This window comes from Diadema setosum, chromosome 19, assembly GCF_964275005.1.
Source record: "Diadema setosum chromosome 19, eeDiaSeto1, whole genome shotgun sequence".
Classification (NCBI taxonomy): domain Eukaryota; kingdom Metazoa; phylum Echinodermata; class Echinoidea; order Diadematoida; family Diadematidae; genus Diadema; species Diadema setosum.
In genome coordinates, this window is record NC_092703.1 from 31,843,608 (window position 1) to 31,866,193 (window position 22,586).

Here is a 22,586-nt window from a genome sequence, read left to right on the forward strand (position 1 = left end):
TGATATGACAAGAATAAAGTCATGGTAATGATAATGATGATGTTGCTGATGATGATGACAAAGATTATAATGGTAGTCATGGTAGCGATGATACACTTCGCCACCCTGATGGTGATGATGATGAAGAGAAAGAGGACGATCATCGAAAGTTGATGATAGATGAGTTGTGATGTACTGAAAAGGTAAACATGGCTTTTTATGTACTGTAATATCTATCCTGCAGAGCTGTTGGACCTGGTGCCCCTACCAAAGACTGCTCTCAAGAATGTGCAATACCAGATGCTCCAAAAGTTTGACTACTTCAACCCAATCCAGGTAACCATGGCAACATTATTTTGTGAAATTAAAATGTGGTGCAAGTTATGTAGTCTTTATAGGCTAGGTGTAGCTTCAGTCATTCCTTACATTATTGTGTCCCCAACGTTATAAACTGATGATAGCATAAAGCAAAGATGAATTTTTATATAATTTGATGTAAATATATGGTTATTATACAACATAGCAGTACACACAGATGTGTTATAAGAATGATTTCCAGTAATTCATTTTGTATGGTAAAGTGATTGAAATAATGACATTATGCGTGCATATTGGCATATTACTGATTAAATGAGCTATTTGTATAAAATCTTTTTAATGTAAATATTCCAGCTTTATGTGGTGCAATATGATTTAGTTATTTCATATGTCAGATTTTTTTTCTTGCTTCTTTGAAACAGACACAGATATTCCACACACTGTATCACACAGACCATAATGTTCTGCTTGGCGCCCCCACTGGCTCAGGAAAGACAGTTGCAGCTGAGATTGCCATGTTCAGGGTATTCAACGAGTTTCCCAAGACCAAGGTAAGAACTGATTCAGCGTGGTGCACATACTTCAGTTGATATCAAGCCATTCCTCTGTCTGTCTGTTTGTCTGTCCTTCATCTGTCTGTCTGTGAGTCTGTCTGCCTGCCTGCCTGCCTATCTATCTAGTAGTAGCATATATAGTAATATGTATTTAGGGATATTTCTCGCTTCATTTTTTTTTTTTTTTTTTTACCATCTTGTATGTTTTCTAATTTATTTCTGTATAGGTCACCTACAAGTATGTATACCTCCTCCACGCTAGAGCTATTTTGAGACAAGTGGATTACCATTGATGTTATCATGCTAAGATTTTTTGTTCTTCTGCATATTATTTCACATGGTATCAAACTATCAGTTCATCTCTTTCACAAGATTTGTTAGGAATTTCCTTTTGTTTTCAATCTAAAACTTGAATGTAGAAATGATGGAATTATATTCACTGTTTTATAGTCACTATTCTAGTGTAAGCTTCAAATGAGTGTTTAACATCACACCCTATTACATTTCTCTTAGTTGATTTTCGGTTGATTGCTCATCAGCATTTGTAAATATCTCAGTTGGAATTGAAGAATCTGGTTAAAAAAGATTAATGCTATACGTACGGCTTGACTGTCGTAACTGATTGTATGTCGCAAAAAAGCTGCATTTCTCAACAGCCTCTTTTCTTTGTTGGATTAAGAGTAAATAGAGAGGTGTCAAGAATCTTTTCTTACATCTCCATATTTATACAGTTGTTTAAAAATTGATATTGTCTGGCTGTGAAGTTATTCTGCAAAGGATGTTGTCTGTTTATTCATTTGTTTGTCTGTTTGTTTGTTTGTTTGTTGTGCAGGTTGTATACATTGCTCCACTGAAGGCCCTGGTCAGAGAGAGGATAGAAGACTGGAAAGTTCGGCTGGAAGAGAAACTCGGAAAGAAGTGAGTTAGACACCTTTTCTTCCAAGAAGGAAATGGGGGGGGGGGAGGGGGAGTGGAGGGGGTAGGGGAACTGGAGGGGGTAGGGGAAAAGGGAGGATTGAGGTTAAGGTTATTGTGACTTAATCATGATGAAAATTGGTTAGAAATTGTCAGTGGTTATTTGCATAATGTATGGTATGCTGTTATGGTCTTGTAAATCTCTCCCAAAGGATAGTAGTATTAATACTGGTCAAGTGCCTTCCACTATTCCGATGTTGTTCCTCTGTCACTGGAAAGTGCTTTAGGGTCCTTTGCCACACAGACTATATGCACTATCTTTACTCCCTCAGATTCATTTTTTGCCAAGGTACAACATAGCATTTCTCATTCTTTCAGTGTTTTGCTGGCTTTCTTGTTGTGTCTGTTTTTTTTTTGTTTTTTTTTAAATATTAAATTACACATACAATTGTAATTGGTAAGATTAGGGTCTGCCAATCAATTCAGCCCTCAAATTGAACTTTGCTGTATGGCAACTTCATCCAGCTCATGTACTGTTGGCCATCTGTTGGTGCACTTCCCCACCTTTACTGTTTCAACAGGGTCACCTTGGTGTCAACAGTTTTTTTTTTTTTTTTTCTGATTACTTGATAACAAGGTTTCATTGTAGTAGTTTGATATCGAAACATGCTATGTTGTGTATGAACTTCGAGATTGTTACCATGTTCTTGTGCCTTTATAACAAGGTTTTGAACAATAAAGAAACTTTTTTTCAGGGTTGTGGAGCTCACAGGTGACGTCACGCCGGACGTCAACGCCATCGCCAAGGCCGATGTCATCGTTACAACGCCGGAGAAATGGGACGGAGTCAGCCGTAGCTGGCAGAACAGGAATTACGTGAAAGCGGTTTCTCTCCTCGTTATTGATGAGATCCATCTCCTAGGTAACTCAGACAACTGTACAATTTCTTTCTTACATTTGTGGTATGTACCAACCTGACCTTCTGCTCTAGACTACCACAAGTGTGACTCTGCAAGAGCAACACTATGCTTGAAGGGGAATGATACCAGGGCCCTGTTTGGTGAAGAGTTAAAATTGATTATATAGTTGATTTCAACTTTAAGTCTAAGGCAACCTGTGTGGTGAGGAAATTTAAAATCAATTTTATCTTTTGATAAAACGGGGCCCATTATAATTATATTTGTAGTTTGAGTGAATATATGGGGAATGATACTGATATATATATATATATATATATATATATATATATATATATATATATATATATATATATATATATATATATATATGTATATATATATATATATATATATGTATGTATGTATGTATGTATGTATATATATATATATATATATATATATATATATATATATATTAATAGTGGATTGAAGAAATGCAACTATATTGTTTCTTTTAATATATTGTTGTCCTGCATGTGATGTCATGAACTGTTGTAGTCTTCTCATCCTGTAATGGTGGGACTGAAACTTTGAAGATTCGTAACTTTTGATTTTAATTATGATTAAGAAAAATCTTCTGAATTCACGTGTGAAATTTAAACATCGTGCGTGCATATATCCTACAGGTACTGAAAGGTGTGTAAGAGAATTGTTAGGAATATTGTGAAGAAATTATTTGTAAGTGGAATATTCCTGGTGTGTATTTATGCAAATTACCTGTTGTGGTGGATTTGTCTGCAGGGGACGAGAGAGGACCTGTATTGGAGGTCATCGTGTCGCGAACCAACTTCATTTCCCACCACACAGAGCGTAAGGTGCGGGTGGTAGGTCTGTCCACAGCTCTGGCCAATGCCAGAGATCTGGCCGACTGGCTTGGGATCAAAGAGGTAAGGGAACTTTTTCTCGCGTAGACAGCATTCAAGCGCTCAAAAGCAAACTGATCCAATTCAATCCAATGCGTATTGTACTGTACCATACCAGATTGGGAGCGTACAAGCGCTCTGTGTAGACACGAGTTATTTTTGGACTCGAGTCAAAAGGGGTTGCACTTTTTGCAACAGGGTTATGAACCTGGTCCACTTACGCTTCGTACAGGTATCCCAAACAAAGAGATTCAACTCTTTGCATTATGACATAGTGAGTATTATGTGTATTCCTCTTATACCAGCTTGTGGTACAGTCATGATACGCTTTGGAGCACATTGGGAAGTGATCCACTTTTGGTTCAGTATGGTAGGGTACACTACAGTACAGTTTTGGAGTGTATGAGCACTCCTTTGGTGCGGGTATGATACGATACGGTACGCCTTGGCAGAGCGCTAGATGACACCCTTTGATTGGTTTGATGTAAGCATAGAGAAAAATAGATAAAGGGAATAAAGAGCTCACAAATGAAAGAACAAAACCAAACAATGAATGAGCCGTGTGACATAATCAAATATTAATGTTATCGCTCAATATCCAGCAACCTGGTATGGGGTCAATTTGTGCAGAAGTTTGTAATGTTTTGTAGGCTACAATGAATGCCGTGTCCATGGCAACAGCTGGTAGGTCAGTTTTGGAGCTAGTGCCAAGAATATGCCTGTTGTCCACTGCTTGGTTTACTATTAGGCTGAGAGTTTAATCACTGGCACAAGAGTTAGTATATTTTGCTGTAAATTGTCTGCCAAAATGGATATGTTTAAGAGATAAAGAAAGTGATATAGAAGAGAGAGAGAGAGAGAGAGAGAAAGAGTTGTGCTCATTAGCACATACAGTTCACACTGCAAGAAATTGAAATGATTAAATATGGAATTCCAACTTTAAAGGGGACCTCCGGATGATTTTCAGACTTTTACATTTGAACAACTATAAATTATTCAAACTGAGTACAGAGTTTAAGAATTTAAAGTGATTGGGATAAGGAATGAGAATGTTTTCAAAATTTATAACAAATTGCAATGAACAAGGATGATGACATGATAGCCTCACCATAAGAATGCATGAGTTGGGGCTCAAGGAAGCAGAACAAAAGAAGAAAGCATGCATAGATTTTTCACAGGTGAACTTGTTGAGCAAGCGGTATTCTAATGGAGTACACTGCCACATTTCTGAAATATATGAGGCTCTGATGTCATCAACACTGTTCAGTGTAATTTGTTTAAGATTTTCAATTTATTGGTTTCTCTGCTCATGGACCACAATAAATTCAACGAATCTATACATGGAGCTGTTGATTTATGTGCAACATGATGTGGAATTATGAATATCGTCCGGAATGCCCCTTTAAATTATTCAAATACATGTAAATTTGGCCTTTTGTAAAGAATATTCCAATTTTGAGAGTCAAAACCGTTGACATGGGGTTCATGAATGCTGTTTGTGTATTGCAAATGAAATGACAATCATTTGAGAGGGAAGACTGAATTCTCCACGACTGCCCGTATTTTTCTATGATTTAGGTCGGTCTGTTCAATTTCCGACCATCGGTGCGTCCTGTTCCGCTTGAGGTGCACATCAGCGGGTTTCCTGGCAAGCACTACTGCCCTCGTATGGCGACGATGAACAAACCAACATACCAAGGTGATTTGAGTACTCAAGAGTGTAGCTTTGAGGGATGAAGAATTGTACTGTACATGTGTGTGAATATGCATCACAAACCAACAAAAACTCACACGCCAAGATTTTACTCGAGGACATAAAATTGATGACATGGGTCAACCTAGTCAATCTTTAAGTTTTCTAAAAGAAGAATTCTTTTTCTACATTATTCAAAAATTTTGGATCATAAAACGAAAGGAAAATTGTGTTTTTTGTGATTTTCTAGAACACCTTTTCTGTAGAATAGTGTGTAATTAGGTAAGTCTTAGAGGCCCCTTTTCATTTCTTAAAAACCCTTTACACACTCTTCACTTTCAAGTCGAATAACTTTTGAAAGGATAATGCTCTGCTTTAAAATGTTGATATTTGTCATGAATAGAATGTGGTATTAGTCATAAATGGGATGTGTTTCAGCTGAATTTGATAATACCGTCTTTGTTTATATTTCTGTGCAGTTGTACATCCTGCCTGTTTTTTGTCCCATTAATTACAAGGTTAACCACTTGAATAGACAGTAAACTTCAGAGGCTCTTTTCTCAGTAAACACTTTTCTAGAGTGTGTACATAATATATTATTTAGATAGGTTAGGAAAGTCCATTTGTATAGAGTTATACATCATTTTAAAGCTTATAAGAGTCTGCTCCTTCAGAATCTGCCCTAAGCTAAAAATCCATATCTGGTTAATACTTCTTTTTTTTTTTGGGGGGGGGGGGGTTGTGATGCAGGGTCACATATATTCTTTGACTTTGTGGTTCAATACCAGTCGCGTAATTTAAAACAATGTATCCACTGCAACTGCTCATGTTGTATTCAGACCAATGATCATTTTCTGTATTGTGTTTCCTCCTCTTTAATACTGCATATATACAAAAAATGTAAAAAGTACAACTGTACAATCACAAGATAGAATTCTGTGATCATCCATTTAAAGATGTACAAAATATAATGCTGAAAGAAGACAGATTCATTAGTACAGCCGATGTTTCTTAAATATTCACTAACTACACGTGTAAGAATCATCGTGAATATTTAAGAGTTTTGTGAGGGGGTAAGCGTTATTTCACCTGGAAGGGATCAACTTCGTGTCAATTCACATGAGACTCTCTTGGTTAAACCTTTGTGTGCTTTGAGTATCAATTAGCACAGAGACCACCCATAGCATCATAAGCACTGTGTATAAGTCCTTGGCATCCAAAGGGTTAATAGAACATTATGTGTGAAGAGACATGTTCTGAAGTTTGAAGAAATCTACCAAATCTTTGCATTCTTATTGTGCTGCTGTGAATCTTCCTGCACCCTTGCTTCTCCCAGCCATCAAGGTCCACTCTCCCACCAAGCCAACGCTGATCTTTGTCTCGTCCCGTCGCCAGACCAGGCTGACTGCGCTGGACCTCATCGCTTTCCTGGCAGCGGACGACAACCCCAAGCAGTGGCTGCACATGGAGGAGCGACAGGTGGGGAGATAATGATGGTAGTGGGGTACAAAGAGGGCAAGATTCCGCCATAGCTTACTTTGGGTGGTGGCAGAAAGCACTTGAGAAAATCTCATCTCTAAATTGAGTGTGAAATCCAAGACATTTTGTGATAGGGCTTTGAGAAAAATGGCACCATCATCGTGGAACAGTCTCCCCTTAAGGGATGGTATAGTTTTGGTTGAGGTAGCTATTCAAGTTTCCAACCTTTTTGTGAGAAACTTCCAATGAAATATGAAAGAACATACTATTCGAAGAACATTTAAAGTTTATTTAATGAAAATTGGTTTTAAAATGGTTAAGATATCCACAAACAAAGAGGTCCTAGTACAAGGTTGATCCAACTTTTATTTGGACCACTTGTTTTATGCCTCCGCCACGAAGTGGTGCCGGAGGCATTATGTTTTCGGGTTGTCCGTCCGTCCGTCCTTCCGTCCGTCCGTCCATAATGAATTTTGTGGCAAGCGTAACTAAAAAACCTTTAGAGGTATCCTAATGAAACTTGGCATGTATATATGTATTTGGGGGTGAAGTTGTGCCTATCAACTTTTGGGCGCACATGCTCAAGGCCAAAGGTCAAAAGGTCAAGGTCAAATACATAAAATTTCACTATTTCCTCCATATCTATGCATTGCCTGAAGATATTTTCTTGAAACTTAGTGTATACATGTATTACCCAATTAAGATTCTCTGGTGAAAGTTTGGGTTCATGAGGTCACAGGTCAAAAGGTCAAGTAAAAATATTAAAACTTCACTTTTTTCTCTGTACCTTGGAAATTGTTCAAGGTATCTTCATGGAACATAGTATATATACATGTACTGAATGGCAGTGATTATCTAGAGAATTTAGGGTTCATGGGGTCAAAGGTCAAGGGCAACACTTTAAAATTTTACTATTTCCCTCATATTTATGCAATGCCAGCAGGATTATTTTTTTTTAACACTTGGTGTATGCATGTATAACCCAATAGAGATTCTCTGTTAAGTTTGTTTCCTTTTTTTTTTTTGCCTCAAAGGTCAAAAGGTCAAAGATCAAGTGAAAGTGCTGAACTAACTGTTTCCTCCATAATACTATCTAGGAAATGGTTCAAGTTATCTTGAAACTTACTACATATTTATGCATGTTCTGCCTGACAGTGATTATCTTAATACGAATTCTAGGGTCAAAGGCCAGATGAAAATGGCAACAATTTACTATTCAATACATAAATTGCACTTTTTCTCCATACCTTGAAAATTACTCAGTGCATAAACTTATGAATGGATCAAAGTCAAGTTAAAGTTCTTAAATCTCCAAATACGTGCTCTCCTAGTCATCCAATTAAACCTAGGTCAAGGAAGGTGAGCATATAACACATTTGTGACAAACTTGTCATTCTAATATTTTGCCAATTTTGTGAAAATGTAATCACACATTGTCCACATGTACTATAGACCTATTAGGAGATCCATGCATTATGGCGGAGGCATACGCTTTGTACCAGTCGCCGTAGCGACATTTCTAAATCTGAATTCCCCATCTCAACTGAAACCATTCCATCCCTTCAAACATTTGATGTACTAGGAGGATTTAAAATCTAGGGTCACTCAGGCATGCTGTGCAGAAGTAGCAATGGAAAAATTCACAGAGAGAGTGTGCCTCTCTCAACGGTGGTCCACAAAATGTTCATATCTCAATTTCTATTTTGTTTTAAGCTGCCAAATTTTGACAGTAGGTAGAGAAGAGATTACTCTCCCAGGTCAGAACAACTTTAACTTTGAATTTCACTTGGTGATCTCAAGTGACATATTTTGGTACATTACGGAGAATCCTAATTTGCGAATTTTTGCTGGGTTCTGAGCATGGTTCAGGTTGTCACATATTGTTCTCGTGAACCCAGATGGATAACATCATTGAGTCGACAAAAGACAGCAACCTGAGGCTTACGCTGTCCTTCGGGATCGGCATGCATCATGCGGGACTTCATGAGAGAGACCGCAAGACAGTGGAGGAACTCTTCTGCAACCAGAAAATTCAGGTGATTAACCCATTGAGGATGGACTGATTTTGCTACAACAAGCATTTCCCATTGACACTTGTCCGAGTATACTCGGGATTCGTCCTCAATGGGTTAAGGGGAATTTGCTCCAGGTATACATGTGAATGCAGTGAGTGCAAGATTGTCCGTAGTACACATGAGTTCAATTTTTTTGAAAATTAGACAATTCATACAATTTGGACAAAGCTATAAATGTTTTGTTTAAATCTGTGAGCCATCATCCGTATTCTTAGTTTTCTATAAAAGATAATTAAAGATCCTTTAGAAAGCAGAAGAATGATATTACCCCTGACATACTAGTATGTCTCTAGCAAGTTGAGCGAATATGTACTTTTCCTTTAAAAAAAAAAAAAATTAAATTATCATATTTTCATTCTATCAAATCCATTGCTGTGACATCGTAAACTGCTGTAACCTTCTAAGCCAGGAATAGTAGTATATGGATTTAACCAAAACCTTAAAGAATATTTTGAATGGACTGTCCTATTTCCCTCAAACGTGACTGATGTGTACTCCTACAATTTCTGCATTCACTGAGTCTGCATATTCTATTTGGGGTGAATTTCCGTTAACCCGTTGAGGATGGACAGATTTTGCTACAACAAGCATTTCCCAGAGGCACCTGCCCGAGTATACTCGGGACTCATCCTCAATGGGTTAATAATGGACAGCCAGTCTGCCTTCATCCTCCATGCTTATTGTTGTTGTCTTCCTCATATTACTTGATACAAATTTTATGAATGATATGAACAGTTTGTTTACAATTGTTTCTAGTCAATTTGTTTGTTTATGTTGATTTAACTTTATTCACATTGTGTAATTCTAATGCAGAATGATGTTGCCTTTGTGCTACTTTGCATGTACCAGTATACATAAAGTGAAAAAAAGGAAGCTCTAAAAAAGTAGAAATTCAGTGTTAAATTATACCCTAAAATCTATTAAAACAGACTGAGATTCTTGTTGAATCTGCTATTGAAACTGAGACACAAACATGTTGTTTTAGAGAAAAATGGGGCCCTATAAAACAAATAATTTGTCCCAAACAATACTGACATATAGTCAAAACATAATAGATCTTGAGAATATCAAACATTAATATTAGATATACCATATAATGTCTCCACAAGGGAGCTCATAAACTCTCCACGAGGGAGCTCATATTGGAATTCTCTGCAAGGGAGCTCATACAAAATGTCTCCACAAAGGAGCTTGTACAAATCTTAATTATTCGAACACGATTTGAACATATCCTCGACAACCTTCACTCATAACCTTCCTTCCTCATCCAAGGTTCTGATTGCGACCAGTACCCTTGCATGGGGAGTAAACTTCCCCGCCCATCTCGTAGTCATCAAAGGAACGGAGTACTTTGATGGAAAGACCAAGAGATATGTTGACTTCCCAATTACAGGTTAGTCATTCAAAATCAGTTACTGTAGTCTGATTGTAATGATTACTGTGGTTGAGTCAAGAGTCTGTAATGAGGTTATTTACTGTGGTGAGATCAATTACAGTAGTCGGGTGTAGTTACTGTAGTCAGGTCATTTACTGTAGTCAGGTTAATAACTGATGTTCGGGTTTAACCCGTTGAGGACGAGTCACGAGCATACTCGGACAAGTGTCTGTGGAAAATGTGTGTTGTAGCAAAATCAGTCTGTCCTCAACGGGTTAATGATTTCTGTAGTCAAGTCAATTTCTGTGATGAGGTCAGTTGCTGTAGCCAGGTCAAGTACTGTAGTGGGACCTGTAAGTGTCATCAGGACAGTCACTGTAGTCAGGTTGGGTACTATAGGCAGGTCAGTTGCTGTGCCATGGGAAATGAGGATGGATGAGGCAAGGGAAAGTAATTAAAAGTTGAATAGGTATGCCGAGTTGAGAGAGGAGTGTGAGAAAAGGGGGTGGAGAGCGGAGGTGCATACTGTGGAGGTGGGGTGCAGGGGAATCGCTGGATGATCGGTGAGGAGGTGGGTCAGAGCGATGGGAGGGGGAAGGTGGATTAAGAGGATTTGTGGGGCAGTAGAGACAGGATCTGCATGAATAGATAAGAAGGCATGGGGGATGGTGGGAATAGGGGGGTGTAGAGATATTGTAGGTAGTTTTGTAATGAAGTCACTATGGTGAGTTCAGTTACTTTGGGAAGGTCAGTAACTTTGTAGTGTGCCATAATTTGTCCTTCTTTCAAAAAGAGGATCTTATGTGCGTGTGTGTGTGTTTGTTTACCATGTCCATATAATTTCTTGTTTTGAATGCTAGTTGCGTGTGAAGTAATTGATAATCAACTGATCAATTTAAGTTTTGTAGGGAATTTTATCTGTTGCATATGGATGAGAATTATTTTCCAATTGATCCTTGATTTTTGGTTCTGGTGATATTTGATGTTGTAGATGTACTCCAAATGATGGGTCGTGCTGGGCGTCCGCAGTTCGACGACCAGGGGACGGCAGTCATCCTTGTTCATGATATCAAGAAGCACTTCTATAAGAAGTTCCTCTACGAGCCTTTCCCTGTGGAGTCAAAGTGAGTATCTTATTTCATGCTTCTCTTTCGACATACTGCTAACGGGAACTTGATATCGCTGAGATACTTCATTCACAAAATGTGGCAGAAATAAAGAAGAATGAAGTACATGAAAGAAAGACTTTGGCAAACACAATACGTGATATACCCATGATGTATCACTTGATAATTTTGCGTGCTTTTCTCCCTGTCTTTGAAGTCTCTTAGAGGTCCTGCCAGAGCATCTGAATGCTGAGATAGTGGCCGGTACCGTGACGTCCAAGCAAGATGCCATGGACTACATAACTTGGACGTACTTCTTCCGTAGGCTCGTCATGAATCCAAGGTAGGCTACAATACACAGTAAAACGCCGCATTGTGTGATTCTTTCATACTAATGATGATGATGATAATGATTGTCTTCTATGTGCAGGAACACTCCCGTTAGAACAAAGCCCACATGACAGACGGTTCCCTTTCGTTTCATCACAAAAATTTTGTTACAGCCAAACATCATAGTGTACAAAGATACATAGATGAAAATTTCTGGACCTGAATTTTGATGTCGTTGTAATGAGAATGTCGTGATAACCATGTTAGTTATAATGAGAGTGCATCATAATGACTTGCCTCACCATCATGTGGAAGTCAAAGTACTTTACAAATGATTACTATGGTTTAATAGTTTGATGTGATTTGAGAAACATGGTTGGAATAGTGTGAAGTAAATTAACATTAAAGGGTGTGTACAGTTGTGGTCGAGGTGAGGATTTAGCTTTTAACATTTTGCGAGATATTCAGAAACCACTCTATGAGATGTCAAAGAGCATGCAGTTCTAAGGGGTATCAAAAGTTTATTTGATGAAAATCGGTTTTGAAATGGCTGAGATATCCAAAAACAAGGTGAAACAAAGAGATCCTTATAAAGTTGTGGCATGTCGCCTTTTATTATTAGCACTTTTTGGGATATCTCAGCCATTTGAAAACCAATTTTCATCAAATAAACGTTGAATCCTTCTTAAAATTACATGCTCTTTCATATTTCATAAGAGGCTTTTCATTATCTCACTTAGGAATGTTCAAAACATGAATCCCCACCTCAACCAGTACTGTACAGTCCCTTTAAAGACTAACACTTTAAAGACTAACCCAATATCAAGTTAGTCAATTAGCATAATGGACTTGTATTTCTTTCATACTGAAAAAGCAAACTTTAGATGTATAAATGTGTTAGAAAGATATTAAAGAGTTTGTTGCAAGTATGAAAGCTATGCATAGCACATGTACATAGTTGCTCTCTAACGTGTGTATCATCTCTTGCATCTCGTTGCCATAGCTACTATGAGCTGGAGGACACAAGTCATGAAGGCATCAATCGGTTCCTGTCCCAGCTGGTGGAGAAATCCCTCTTGGATCTGGCCTACTCGTACTGCATCGAGATAGGAGATGTAAGTGTGAATTTGTAGGAGCATGTATGTGTGTACATATTTGTTGGTTTGTTTCATTCTTCCTTTCTTTCTTTCTTTCTTTCTTTCTTCATTTTTATTTCTAGTTTTTGTTGTTTCTTTCTTTCATTCTTTCTGTGTGAGTTTCTTTAATTCCTTGTTTCTTTCTTTCATACTTTTATTTTTTCTCTCTTCCTTCCCGATCTGTCAGTCTTTCTTTTTCCTGTCTTTCATTTATTTTTTCTTTCATTCTTTCATTTATCTTTTTGTCATTCATTCATTCATTCATTCATTTTATTCTTTCTGTCTTTCTGTCATTCATTCATTCATTCATTCATTCATTCATTCATTCATTCATTCATTCATTCATTTTATTCTTTCTGTCTTTCTGTCATTCATTCATTCATTCATTCATTCATTCATTCATTCATTCATTCATTCATTCATTCATTCATTCATTCATTCATTCATTTTATTCTTTCTGTCTTTCTGTCATTCATTCATTCATTCATTCATTCATTTTATTCTTTCTGTCTTTCTGTCATTCATTCATTCATTCATTCATTCATTTTATTCTTTCTGTCTTTCTGTCATTCATTCTTTCATTTTGTCTTTCTGTCTTTCTTGTTGCCTTTCTTTTTGTCATTCATTCTTTCTGTCTTTCATTCTGTTTGTTTGTTTGTTTGTCTGTCTTTCTCTGTGTCTGTCTCATTGTATGTTTATCACTTTGTCTCTTATCCTCTGGCCACCCAGGACAACCGTAGTTTGCAGCCTTCGACCTTGGGAAGGATCGCCTCCTACTACTACCTCCACCATCGTACCGTCCGCATGTTTCAAGATAGTCTCGGGCCAGAGTGCTCTATACCAGATCTCATCACGGTTCTGTCGGCAAGTTTTAGATGCTAGGAATGCTTAATCATGTGATATTGTATGATTTCATGTACAGTAATTGAGTGTGTGTGTGTGTGTGTTGACTGTGTATGCCTTTATACTTACATGGTAATTTAGTAATTCACTACAGTATGTCCCCCTCCCCCCCCCCCAAAAAAAAAAAAAGAAAAGAAAAAAGAAATACAATTGGATTTTTGCATTGGTAACTTCCAATATAATGAAACTTAATGCTATTTCAGGGTCTTAAAATGTAACATCTTACCTACATTTTGCAGAATACCTCATTCAATTTTGGTTAAGTGGTCACAGAGAAATGTGGATCGTTGTAAAGCATGTCATGGGTCTGATTCTTCCAAGTTTAGCACTTGAATGCCCATGGAACTGCATAATGTGTGAACACAATGAACAAAACTTGGAAGGGGAAGGGATTCCTGACATGCTCTTCAAAAATCCTCATTTCTCTTTGACCACTGAACCAATTTGGGTGAGATTTTCTGTAAGATGTGGGTAATAAGTTCTAGTTTCATAACCGGAAATTGTATTTGGAACGATTCACCTTTCTAAAGTTACCGTTACGGAGGGTCCCATTGTAATTTTTTTAAGGGGGGGGGGGGACATACGGTATAATGTCAGGCATGATGTTATGACAGCTTTAGGAACTTTCCCCAAACAAAAGAAATTAAGGTTGACTTCATATTTGTGAGGTCTTTGGACTTGTTTCACAAACAAAAACAGAGAAGAGATCATAGAATATTTGTTTAAAGGAGGTCGAAGGAGACTGCCTTATATTCCTCATATCGTTCTATATCGTGACATCCTTATATCGTCCTTATATTGTGACATCATAAACTGTAGTAATCTCCTCATCAAGCAGTGACCGCACAGAAATTTTAAAAATGTATAACTTTTGAGCAGATTGTCCAATTTTCCTTAAACTTTCACTGATGTGTTCTACTGATGTTGCTGCTGCTGCACTCACTCAATCCACATGCACATTAAGGTGAACTTGTCCTTAAAGCTAACTGCCTTGGCACACAGTGAGTTAAGCGGCTCGATATCAGGCTTCTGTGATGACAGATCTCATCTGTTGGTTCTTTCTCCCAAGGATGCCCATGAGTATGAGGATCTACCAGTGAGACACAACGAGGATTCACTCAACAGGTGCATATCTTTCACTTTTGATTCTTATGTGACTTTAAAGGGATGGTACAGTTTTGGTTTTAATGAGCTTTTCAATCTTATTTTGTATATGTGTTTGTGAGATAATGAGAAACCTCTAATGAAATATGAAAGAACATTTCAGTTCTTAGAGAAATTCACAGTTTATTTGATGAAAATTGGTCTTGAAATGGCTGAGTTGCCCATAATAGCGATCCTAATAAAGTGGGACAGGCCATGGCTTTTATTAGGATCTCTTTGTTTTCCCTTGTTTTAAGATATCTCAGTCATTTCAAAACCTGTATTCATTAAATAAACTGTCAATTTCCCTTAGAAGTGAACGCTATTTAACATTTCATAGAGTGGTTTCTAAATATCTTGCAAAACGTTAAAAACTGAATCCTCACCTCAACCAATACTATATGATCCCTTAACTCTAAAAGGGTGAGGGGAAGGGCCCCCTCGACGTTTCATGCTATAATTCTATAACACAAGCAGGCCTCATTGCAAGGCTTCTTGACTTTCTTTGTTCAAGTCTCGCGCTACTTTTGAGACCAAATTTGCAACGTCCATGCGTACTTTTTACAATTGTTACAATTTTAATTTTTGTTTGAGTGTTATTAGAATAGTTACAACTAAGATTTTTTTTTTTTTTTATATGTGATTGATTGTGTGTAGTGAATTCTACTCTGGCATTTAAAATGTATGATACACCCACAATTTGGATCAGGAAAGATAGAGCTCTAAACCAGTGACCTTGTTACTGAACTTATCATAAACACTATAAAAATATGCAGATTTCCTCTGATGCTTGTGCATGGATCTTGTATGATCAATCTTTTTATTGAGTTCACATGCACTTGTTAGTTATGTTGCATGTATTATTGTGTTCCCCCAGCAACCTTGCCGAACAGCTCCCTCTTGAGGTGAATCGTCACTCGTTTGACAGTCCCCACACCAAGACACATCTACTCCTCCAAGCCCACATGTCCCGTAACCCACTTCCATGCAGTGATTACTTCACGGATACAAAGTCGGTCTTGGACCAGGCCATCCGAATACTGCAGGTGACTTCATCTACTCACGTATCGTGTATGATAATGATTAATAATAATAATAATAATGATAATGATAATGATAATGATAATAATAATAATAATAATAATAATAATAATGATAATAATAATAATAATAATGATGATGATGATAATAATAGTAATAATAATAATAATAATAATAATAATAATAATAATAATAATAATAATAATAATAATGGTGATGAGGATGATGATGATGATGATAATAATAGTAATAATGATAATAATAACAATAATGATAATAATAATAATAATAATGATTAGTACACTTATATGGGGCTTTATACAGGTGTTTCTATCTGCACTGAATCATGTTATTGTACAAGAAAACTAGAAAACACAATGACATAAAGACAATGCCAAACCAAATAATAGGAACAAAAAGAAGAACAAAAAATACATGCGATTCAATAAGTGACTGTGTGCGCCTCTGAAAAAAAAAATACAACTGATTCAAAAGATACATGTAAGTTTTAAGAAGAATTTAAATAATTCAATAGATGAGGCATTCTGAATATGAAAAGGGTATCATTTGAAGGGCTGTGATTTGGCTCAATCGGTAGCATTTCTGCCGCCCAATACAAATGACCCGAGTTCCATTCCCCTAGTCCAGCTGAGCAATGTTGTGTGTAATCATGCCGTCCCTCTTGTCGGAGAAAAACACTCGAATAGGACTGACGTTGGAGTTCCTGTGTGTTAGTTGGTCACAGCTCATGCACTGTAAAAGATCCCACTTCATTTATTCATCGCAAAGAGCAGGATGCTCACCTGTTGAAGTGGTCCAGTCACTTATACGAGCAAGAGAAATGGGCAAATGATGCCTACACCTCGTGGTTTGCCCTAGGTGACTAGCAATAGTCAGCAAATGGTATCAACCAGACGCAATGTGCCAGAAGAAGAAGGAGGAGGAGGAGAAGAAGAAGAAGAACAGGAAGATGATGTAGTTGTATCCTGTGATAATCATTTCACAACGTTACAGACCACATGCATGGCAAAAATATTCTTAGCCCAAAGGAAGATTTACTTTCACTGAGGATGAAGTACGCATTAAAAGTGAAGACTTAGCATGTTGGCTGGCAGTGAGTTTTTAGTATGTAAAGTTGTTAGAATGTTACATTTTACCTTTACCTTTTCAATTTATTTTCAATTTTCATATTTTTTGATGAAAAAACACATCAAATATAACAAAATTGAATAATACATGATATCCAGCTAGGAGACATAATATCACAAAATGAAATACTATGTGATATCCAGCTAGGAGGCATGATAGAGTACTGCAAACATATGGAACGTAGTGGTCAATCTGTGAAAGATTGAATCTGAGAATGAAAGCTAAAGAAATATGAGGGAACCTACTTGGAAGCAAGCTTGTCGAGCATAAAGACTAAGATAAGGAGCACAGGTGCAACATATGACCGAAACATAGAAAAAAGAGAAAAGAAAATACAAATATTCAGGGATTTAGCAAATTCCTCTCTACATTAGGTTTGGGGGTCAGAAAAGCCACATGCTGCAAGTGGATGAACCGTTGTCTTTCTGGCAATAATGATAATATGAGTTGGTGTATAAAGACAATTATACATTTTGTGTTCTCAGAAGACATGCCAGAGTATGAGCTCCTTCTTCAGCTAGATAAAATAAATTTGAAATATGAGGGCTGTTTCCATCTTAAACACTAAATCCTTTGTTCCTCTATACTGCTGCTGTAGGCCATGATTGATGTGGTAGCCTTCCACGGCTGGCTGGTGACTGCACTCCAAACCATGCAGCTGGTACAGTCTCTCCTCCAGGCCAGGTGGCCACAGGAGAGCTCCCTTCTCTCCCTGCCTCATCTGGAGACCAACCATCTCCGATATCTCAGGTGAGTCATCTCAATATTAGGGAGCTTTAGATTTGCAGCGCGGACACTTGAGACAACGCTTGAGCTGGACGTTCTCCTCTCCCCTGCGTCGTGCTGAAAATTGGCTTTAGATTATGCCGGGACGCAACGTATAAAAAATAAAATGGTGCCCCCATATGATCGGTGCATGAAGTAGCTCTCTACGTCGCAAATTGTGCGGACGAAAAAATAGCCCAGAACGCGTAGTGAAAAACTCAGACGACGCAAGCTAAAAATAGATCAACTTGACGCGCGCTTCTGCGCATGCTCAGAACATATTTTTTTCCTCTGAACGTCTCCGTCACAAAAATCTAAAGCTCCCTATTGGTAAAAAGCAGAAACATTAGCGGCATGAAACTTTCGCAAGTTGGAGCTGAGAGTGTTTTACACAGCATGAAACTTTCGCGTATTGCCACTGCCACTCCGTGCAATGTGTCGACAAGAAAACACAAAAAACAACTTTAGCATGCATTTAACTTTTTGCGAATCTTGGCTCTTTACAAAATTCGAACAAGTTTCATGCACAAGAAAATGATTGGTTTTACAGTAATTCCTCTTGTTGGGTGTTCTTTAACTCTTTGTGTGCTTTAAGGGCTAATTGACACAGAAAACCCCATAGGAGTGTGCACACCATCCAAAGTCCATGACACAGAAAGGGTTAAAGGGAAGCTCAGCTCCATGTTCAATGTTAATTGTGATAATAAAATGGAGTGAAATCAAATAGACACAATTGGGAAAGTCTACTTACAGGGTAATACTCTCCAACTGTATTATGTGGATTGAGTTAATGCAGAAATAGCAAAAGAACTTATTTTGTGAAGTTTGTGGAAAATTAGGCAATCTCTTGAAGTGTTTTGAATTTGTTAACAATTTTGGCTAAATAAATGTGCTGTCATCGCTGGGTAAGAACAATACAACAACTTCTGATGTCACAGAAATTGAATGATATGTAATGAAGAGAGAATTCCACATCTTTCCATATTTGTGACCCGCTACAACAAAAAGGTCCTAAAGTCGCGCACGGTCGAAGCCGTGAAAATTGAGTTTGAAGTCAGAGCATTAAAATTGGTCAAAACTTACGATTTTCTGATTTTGATATATTATTGGAGTCTTACATGTCTTCTATCATCTGTCGAAATTTTGAAGCAAAATGATCACAGGAAAGATTAAAAAATAGCGTTTTTCTGAATCATGTTTTTTGGCGTTTCAACGAAGCAGAAACTGGTTCGAAAATTTGGATTGAGCGCCACTGATAGGTTCCGCCCCTAACAACGACCAGAGTGATCTCATTGGTCAGTTTGCTGCTTGCTGCTAACCGAAGTGTGAAGCTCGCACACTGCCCAGTTGACTGGTGCGTGCGGGCGGAGTGCGCTATGCTCAGCCGCTTCTCACATCCTGCTCACTGATTGGTTGGTGAGGAGACCGCCGACGCTGATGTGCTTGAATGAACTCTTCAGGGGTTGCTAGGGCTTACCTTCTATTGTCCAGAGGGGAAAACTGACTTGCGTGCGCCTTGATCGCGATTGCGTTGAAAGGAAGACTTTTAGGGCGCTTTTCTCGAAACAGTGATTTTCCAGACGTCTCCACATGCTCTGTTTTAAACATCAATATCTCCGCAGCCGATTATTTTTATAAAATGTGTTATATATCAATTTCAAGCAGAAAGATTAGGGGATTATATCATGCAATTTTCAAATAATCGACCTCGCCCGACTTTAGGATCATTTTGTTGTAGCGGGTCACATTTGTTCAAAGTATAATGAAAGAGCACTTGACCTGACTCTGCCCAGAAGCAGAGTTAATGATATCAATTTCAACACTAATAAGTTGAAGAAATGTGTAGTTTTCATTCAAAATGAAATTTTTGTGGAATTTTTAATTTAGCCATATTTATTTGTTTGTTTTTTTATGTAAGAAAGCATGCCTTCACAGCAGTGACAAAAATAGAACACATGATGTGACACTGTGACAGATATTGTCTTATTTTCTGTATTTCATTTTGCTATATTTTCAAAGATAAGGAATTTTATGTTTACGTTGGCCATGCCATTGCAATGCTTTTTTTTTTCTGATCTGATTTTATCGTGATAAGACTGTCACACTGGTGGAGAACCAAAATTGAAGCCATTGGGACCTTTGTTTGAGTTTAGCTGACGACAAAGTCGAAGACTTTTCAATGTTTCTTTGTTTTATTGTGCTCATGTACCTATTACTTGTCAAGGTTTTTTTTTCATCAGCATTCAGTACTTCATCCGAACTTGACCTATTTGTAAAGTTGGCAAGCTCACTCGGGTGTAGCAATGTGATGTAATCCAATGGAATACCTTGGTGACACTGTAGGGATTAGGGGAAGTAGGAAAGGTAATTAATTCCTTTTCATCATATGATGACATAAATGGTATCCCGGGTACCAAATAAAAATCAGCCATTTTGTTGAATTATTTTTTTTTTTTTAAAAAGGTTGTACCCTGGGTGCCAAAAAGAGGAATTATGTTGGTGCTGGAGCTAGCGCGCGCTAGCCACTGCACTGCACTGCACTAAAGCACACACTAGTGGTATCGCAGCTTCCATGCATGCATAGTGTAACATGCAGTGGCATGGGAATGATTATGTACACGCACACACAGTGCATGCATATTTCTGTGGCTGTCCTCAAGTGGACGTGAGGTGGCGCTACACAATGCGGTTACCCGAGGTACTACAGTACCCCGGGGTAACGCGTGATGCATCATATACTAGTTTCCAGACATGTGCATCAATTAAAAAACAAACAAAGAAACAAAGAAACAAAGCACAGTAATTTTTGAATGCTAACTGTTGAAAATGTGGGTCATCTGCAGAACTAAATCTGGCCCGATTGGAGGACTTCCGGAGCTGGTCGACAAATGCAAAAACAAGCAGATGTTGGCTGGGATGCTGAAGGAGAAGCTGAGTGAGCGACAAATAGATGAGGTAAGGTCTGCTATTCTTTTAACCCATTGAAGACTAGTCCCGAGTATACTCATGCAGGTGTCTATGGGAAATGTGTGTTACAGCAGAATCAGCTCATTCTCAGAAGGTTAAGGAAAAATAAGTCCTGTGGTGACAAAGCATTATCTTTTGTGTGTGTTAACAGGACCAGTTTTAGCCTAAAATCTAGGAGGAGGATGCAGCTAGGGTCTCTACTGTTACGCTTAATGTCTGAAGCTGCAAAACTATAATGTTTTTGCTATTGGATGTGGCAAGGCTACGAACAGTGGGCACGCGAAAAAGCAGGCATCGCCTATATCACTCCTCTTGCTTTAGTCATTGTTTTCTTATTATCGACTATGAATTAGTGACAGTTTTTGAATGCAAAACTGCCATTGATTCATAGTCGATGATAAGAAAACAACGAGTTAAGCAAGATGGGTGGATATAGGCGCTGGATGCTTCCACTGTTCATAGTCTTGCCACACTAGAGGAATTGCTTACACATGTAGCAAAGACATTTATATATACTGCCCCCCCAAGGAAAAACGCAGTATCTACATCTAGCTCCATTTCTCAACAACCGAGATATTCACCATTTTATGTTTTTGCCAAAGCCCCTGGAAAATATACTCTTTTGAAAAATTCCTTCATTGTGGAATTTTAGTCTATCTAGCTACCAATTTTCCTGGAAAATATCATTTTGTGTTTTTGTTTCGTTTTTAAGTTATTAATGAAAATGTAGATACTTTTGGGAAACCCCATGCAATTGACTGATTTCCCCAAGGAAAAACGCAGTATCTACAATGGAACGAATTTCCCCAAGGAAAAACGCAGTATCTACAGCGGAATGACTAGGGCTGTAATGTGATGCTACATGGCCTAGCCGCTAACTAGCATCTAGAATACTAGATCTAGATCAAAACTGTACTGTCTAGGCCAGATTCTGTCTAGACCAAAATAAATCTAAATCGGATGTCTGGACCTAGATCGATCTAGACTAGCTCTAGTTTTTATATCGTTTATTCTAGGCTGGCTACGTAGCAGGCTACACGAGTCTACAGCCTCAGGCTATGCACGATACTCACAGAAAAAAATAGCCTAACGTTAGAACTGCAGAAGGTTTAGTCTAAGCCCTACACGAGACAGGACTCTTTAATTAGAAAAAAATAACTCTAGAACCGGTCTAGATCGAAGTGACATCCGCTCTCTAGGCCTATTCCTTCTGGATTGAACCTAAGTTTGTTATGTCATGTAAATTTGCAATGTAACTTTTTTACTTGTAACGCTAAGACAGACAAGTTGTAGAATGCAGCATGGAATCATGCATGCATTTTACGCAACCCAGTCTCACTAGGGTCTAGACACTGTCTAGATCCGATAAGAATTAAAATACAACTTATTCTTAACTGTCTCTATTTTGTCCATTTACCGTGGGTAGGCCCCTACCTATTTTTCACATAGGCCTAGGCCTAATCTATTTTCAACTAGATCGCTGTCTATGTAATTATAAGACAGTATGGTATGGAGTAGATAATTGAACATTGACACTTCACTAGCGGTGTTAGAGAATAGGAATAGGATTCTGAGTGGTTAAGTTTTAGTCTTAGACTTCTTTCTTAGTTTTATAAACAGGCCTGCCCTAGAGTAGGCCTATTCTAGTCCTACACTACATCTTTCTTAGACTTTCGGAATACGGACCCTGAAAGTTCTGATTAACGTTAGGTCTAACGTTAGAAAAGAGACAGAAGACTCAAACGTTACTGTGTAGACAAGTCTTAGACTTGGACTTAGATCTAAATAGAGTCTATAGGGTCTAACAATAACATGTTAGTATAACGCGACGTTTAT

The 22,586-nt window shown here is 37.9% G+C and overlaps 1 protein-coding gene across 1 annotated transcript in view; it reads left to right on the forward strand.

The window, feature by feature from the left end:
• LOC140242723 (activating signal cointegrator 1 complex subunit 3-like) overlaps positions 1-22,586 on the forward strand; it is a 68,302-nt gene that overhangs the window by 38,455 nt on the left and 7,261 nt on the right. Inside the window, exons 21-37 of the mRNA XM_072322482.1 lie at positions 224-315; positions 720-848; positions 1,684-1,769; positions 2,522-2,688; positions 3,467-3,612; positions 5,167-5,287; positions 6,618-6,760; positions 8,659-8,796; positions 10,108-10,228; positions 11,202-11,334; positions 11,534-11,659; positions 12,650-12,761; positions 13,512-13,646; positions 14,755-14,810; positions 15,706-15,874; positions 17,617-17,768; positions 20,627-20,738. Of these exons, the coding sequence (XP_072178583.1) occupies positions 224-315; positions 720-848; positions 1,684-1,769; positions 2,522-2,688; positions 3,467-3,612; positions 5,167-5,287; positions 6,618-6,760; positions 8,659-8,796; positions 10,108-10,228; positions 11,202-11,334; positions 11,534-11,659; positions 12,650-12,761; positions 13,512-13,646; positions 14,755-14,810; positions 15,706-15,874; positions 17,617-17,768; positions 20,627-20,738 (2,138 nt within the window). The remainder of the gene's footprint in view (positions 1-223; positions 316-719; positions 849-1,683; positions 1,770-2,521; positions 2,689-3,466; positions 3,613-5,166; positions 5,288-6,617; positions 6,761-8,658; positions 8,797-10,107; positions 10,229-11,201; positions 11,335-11,533; positions 11,660-12,649; positions 12,762-13,511; positions 13,647-14,754; positions 14,811-15,705; positions 15,875-17,616; positions 17,769-20,626; positions 20,739-22,586) is intronic.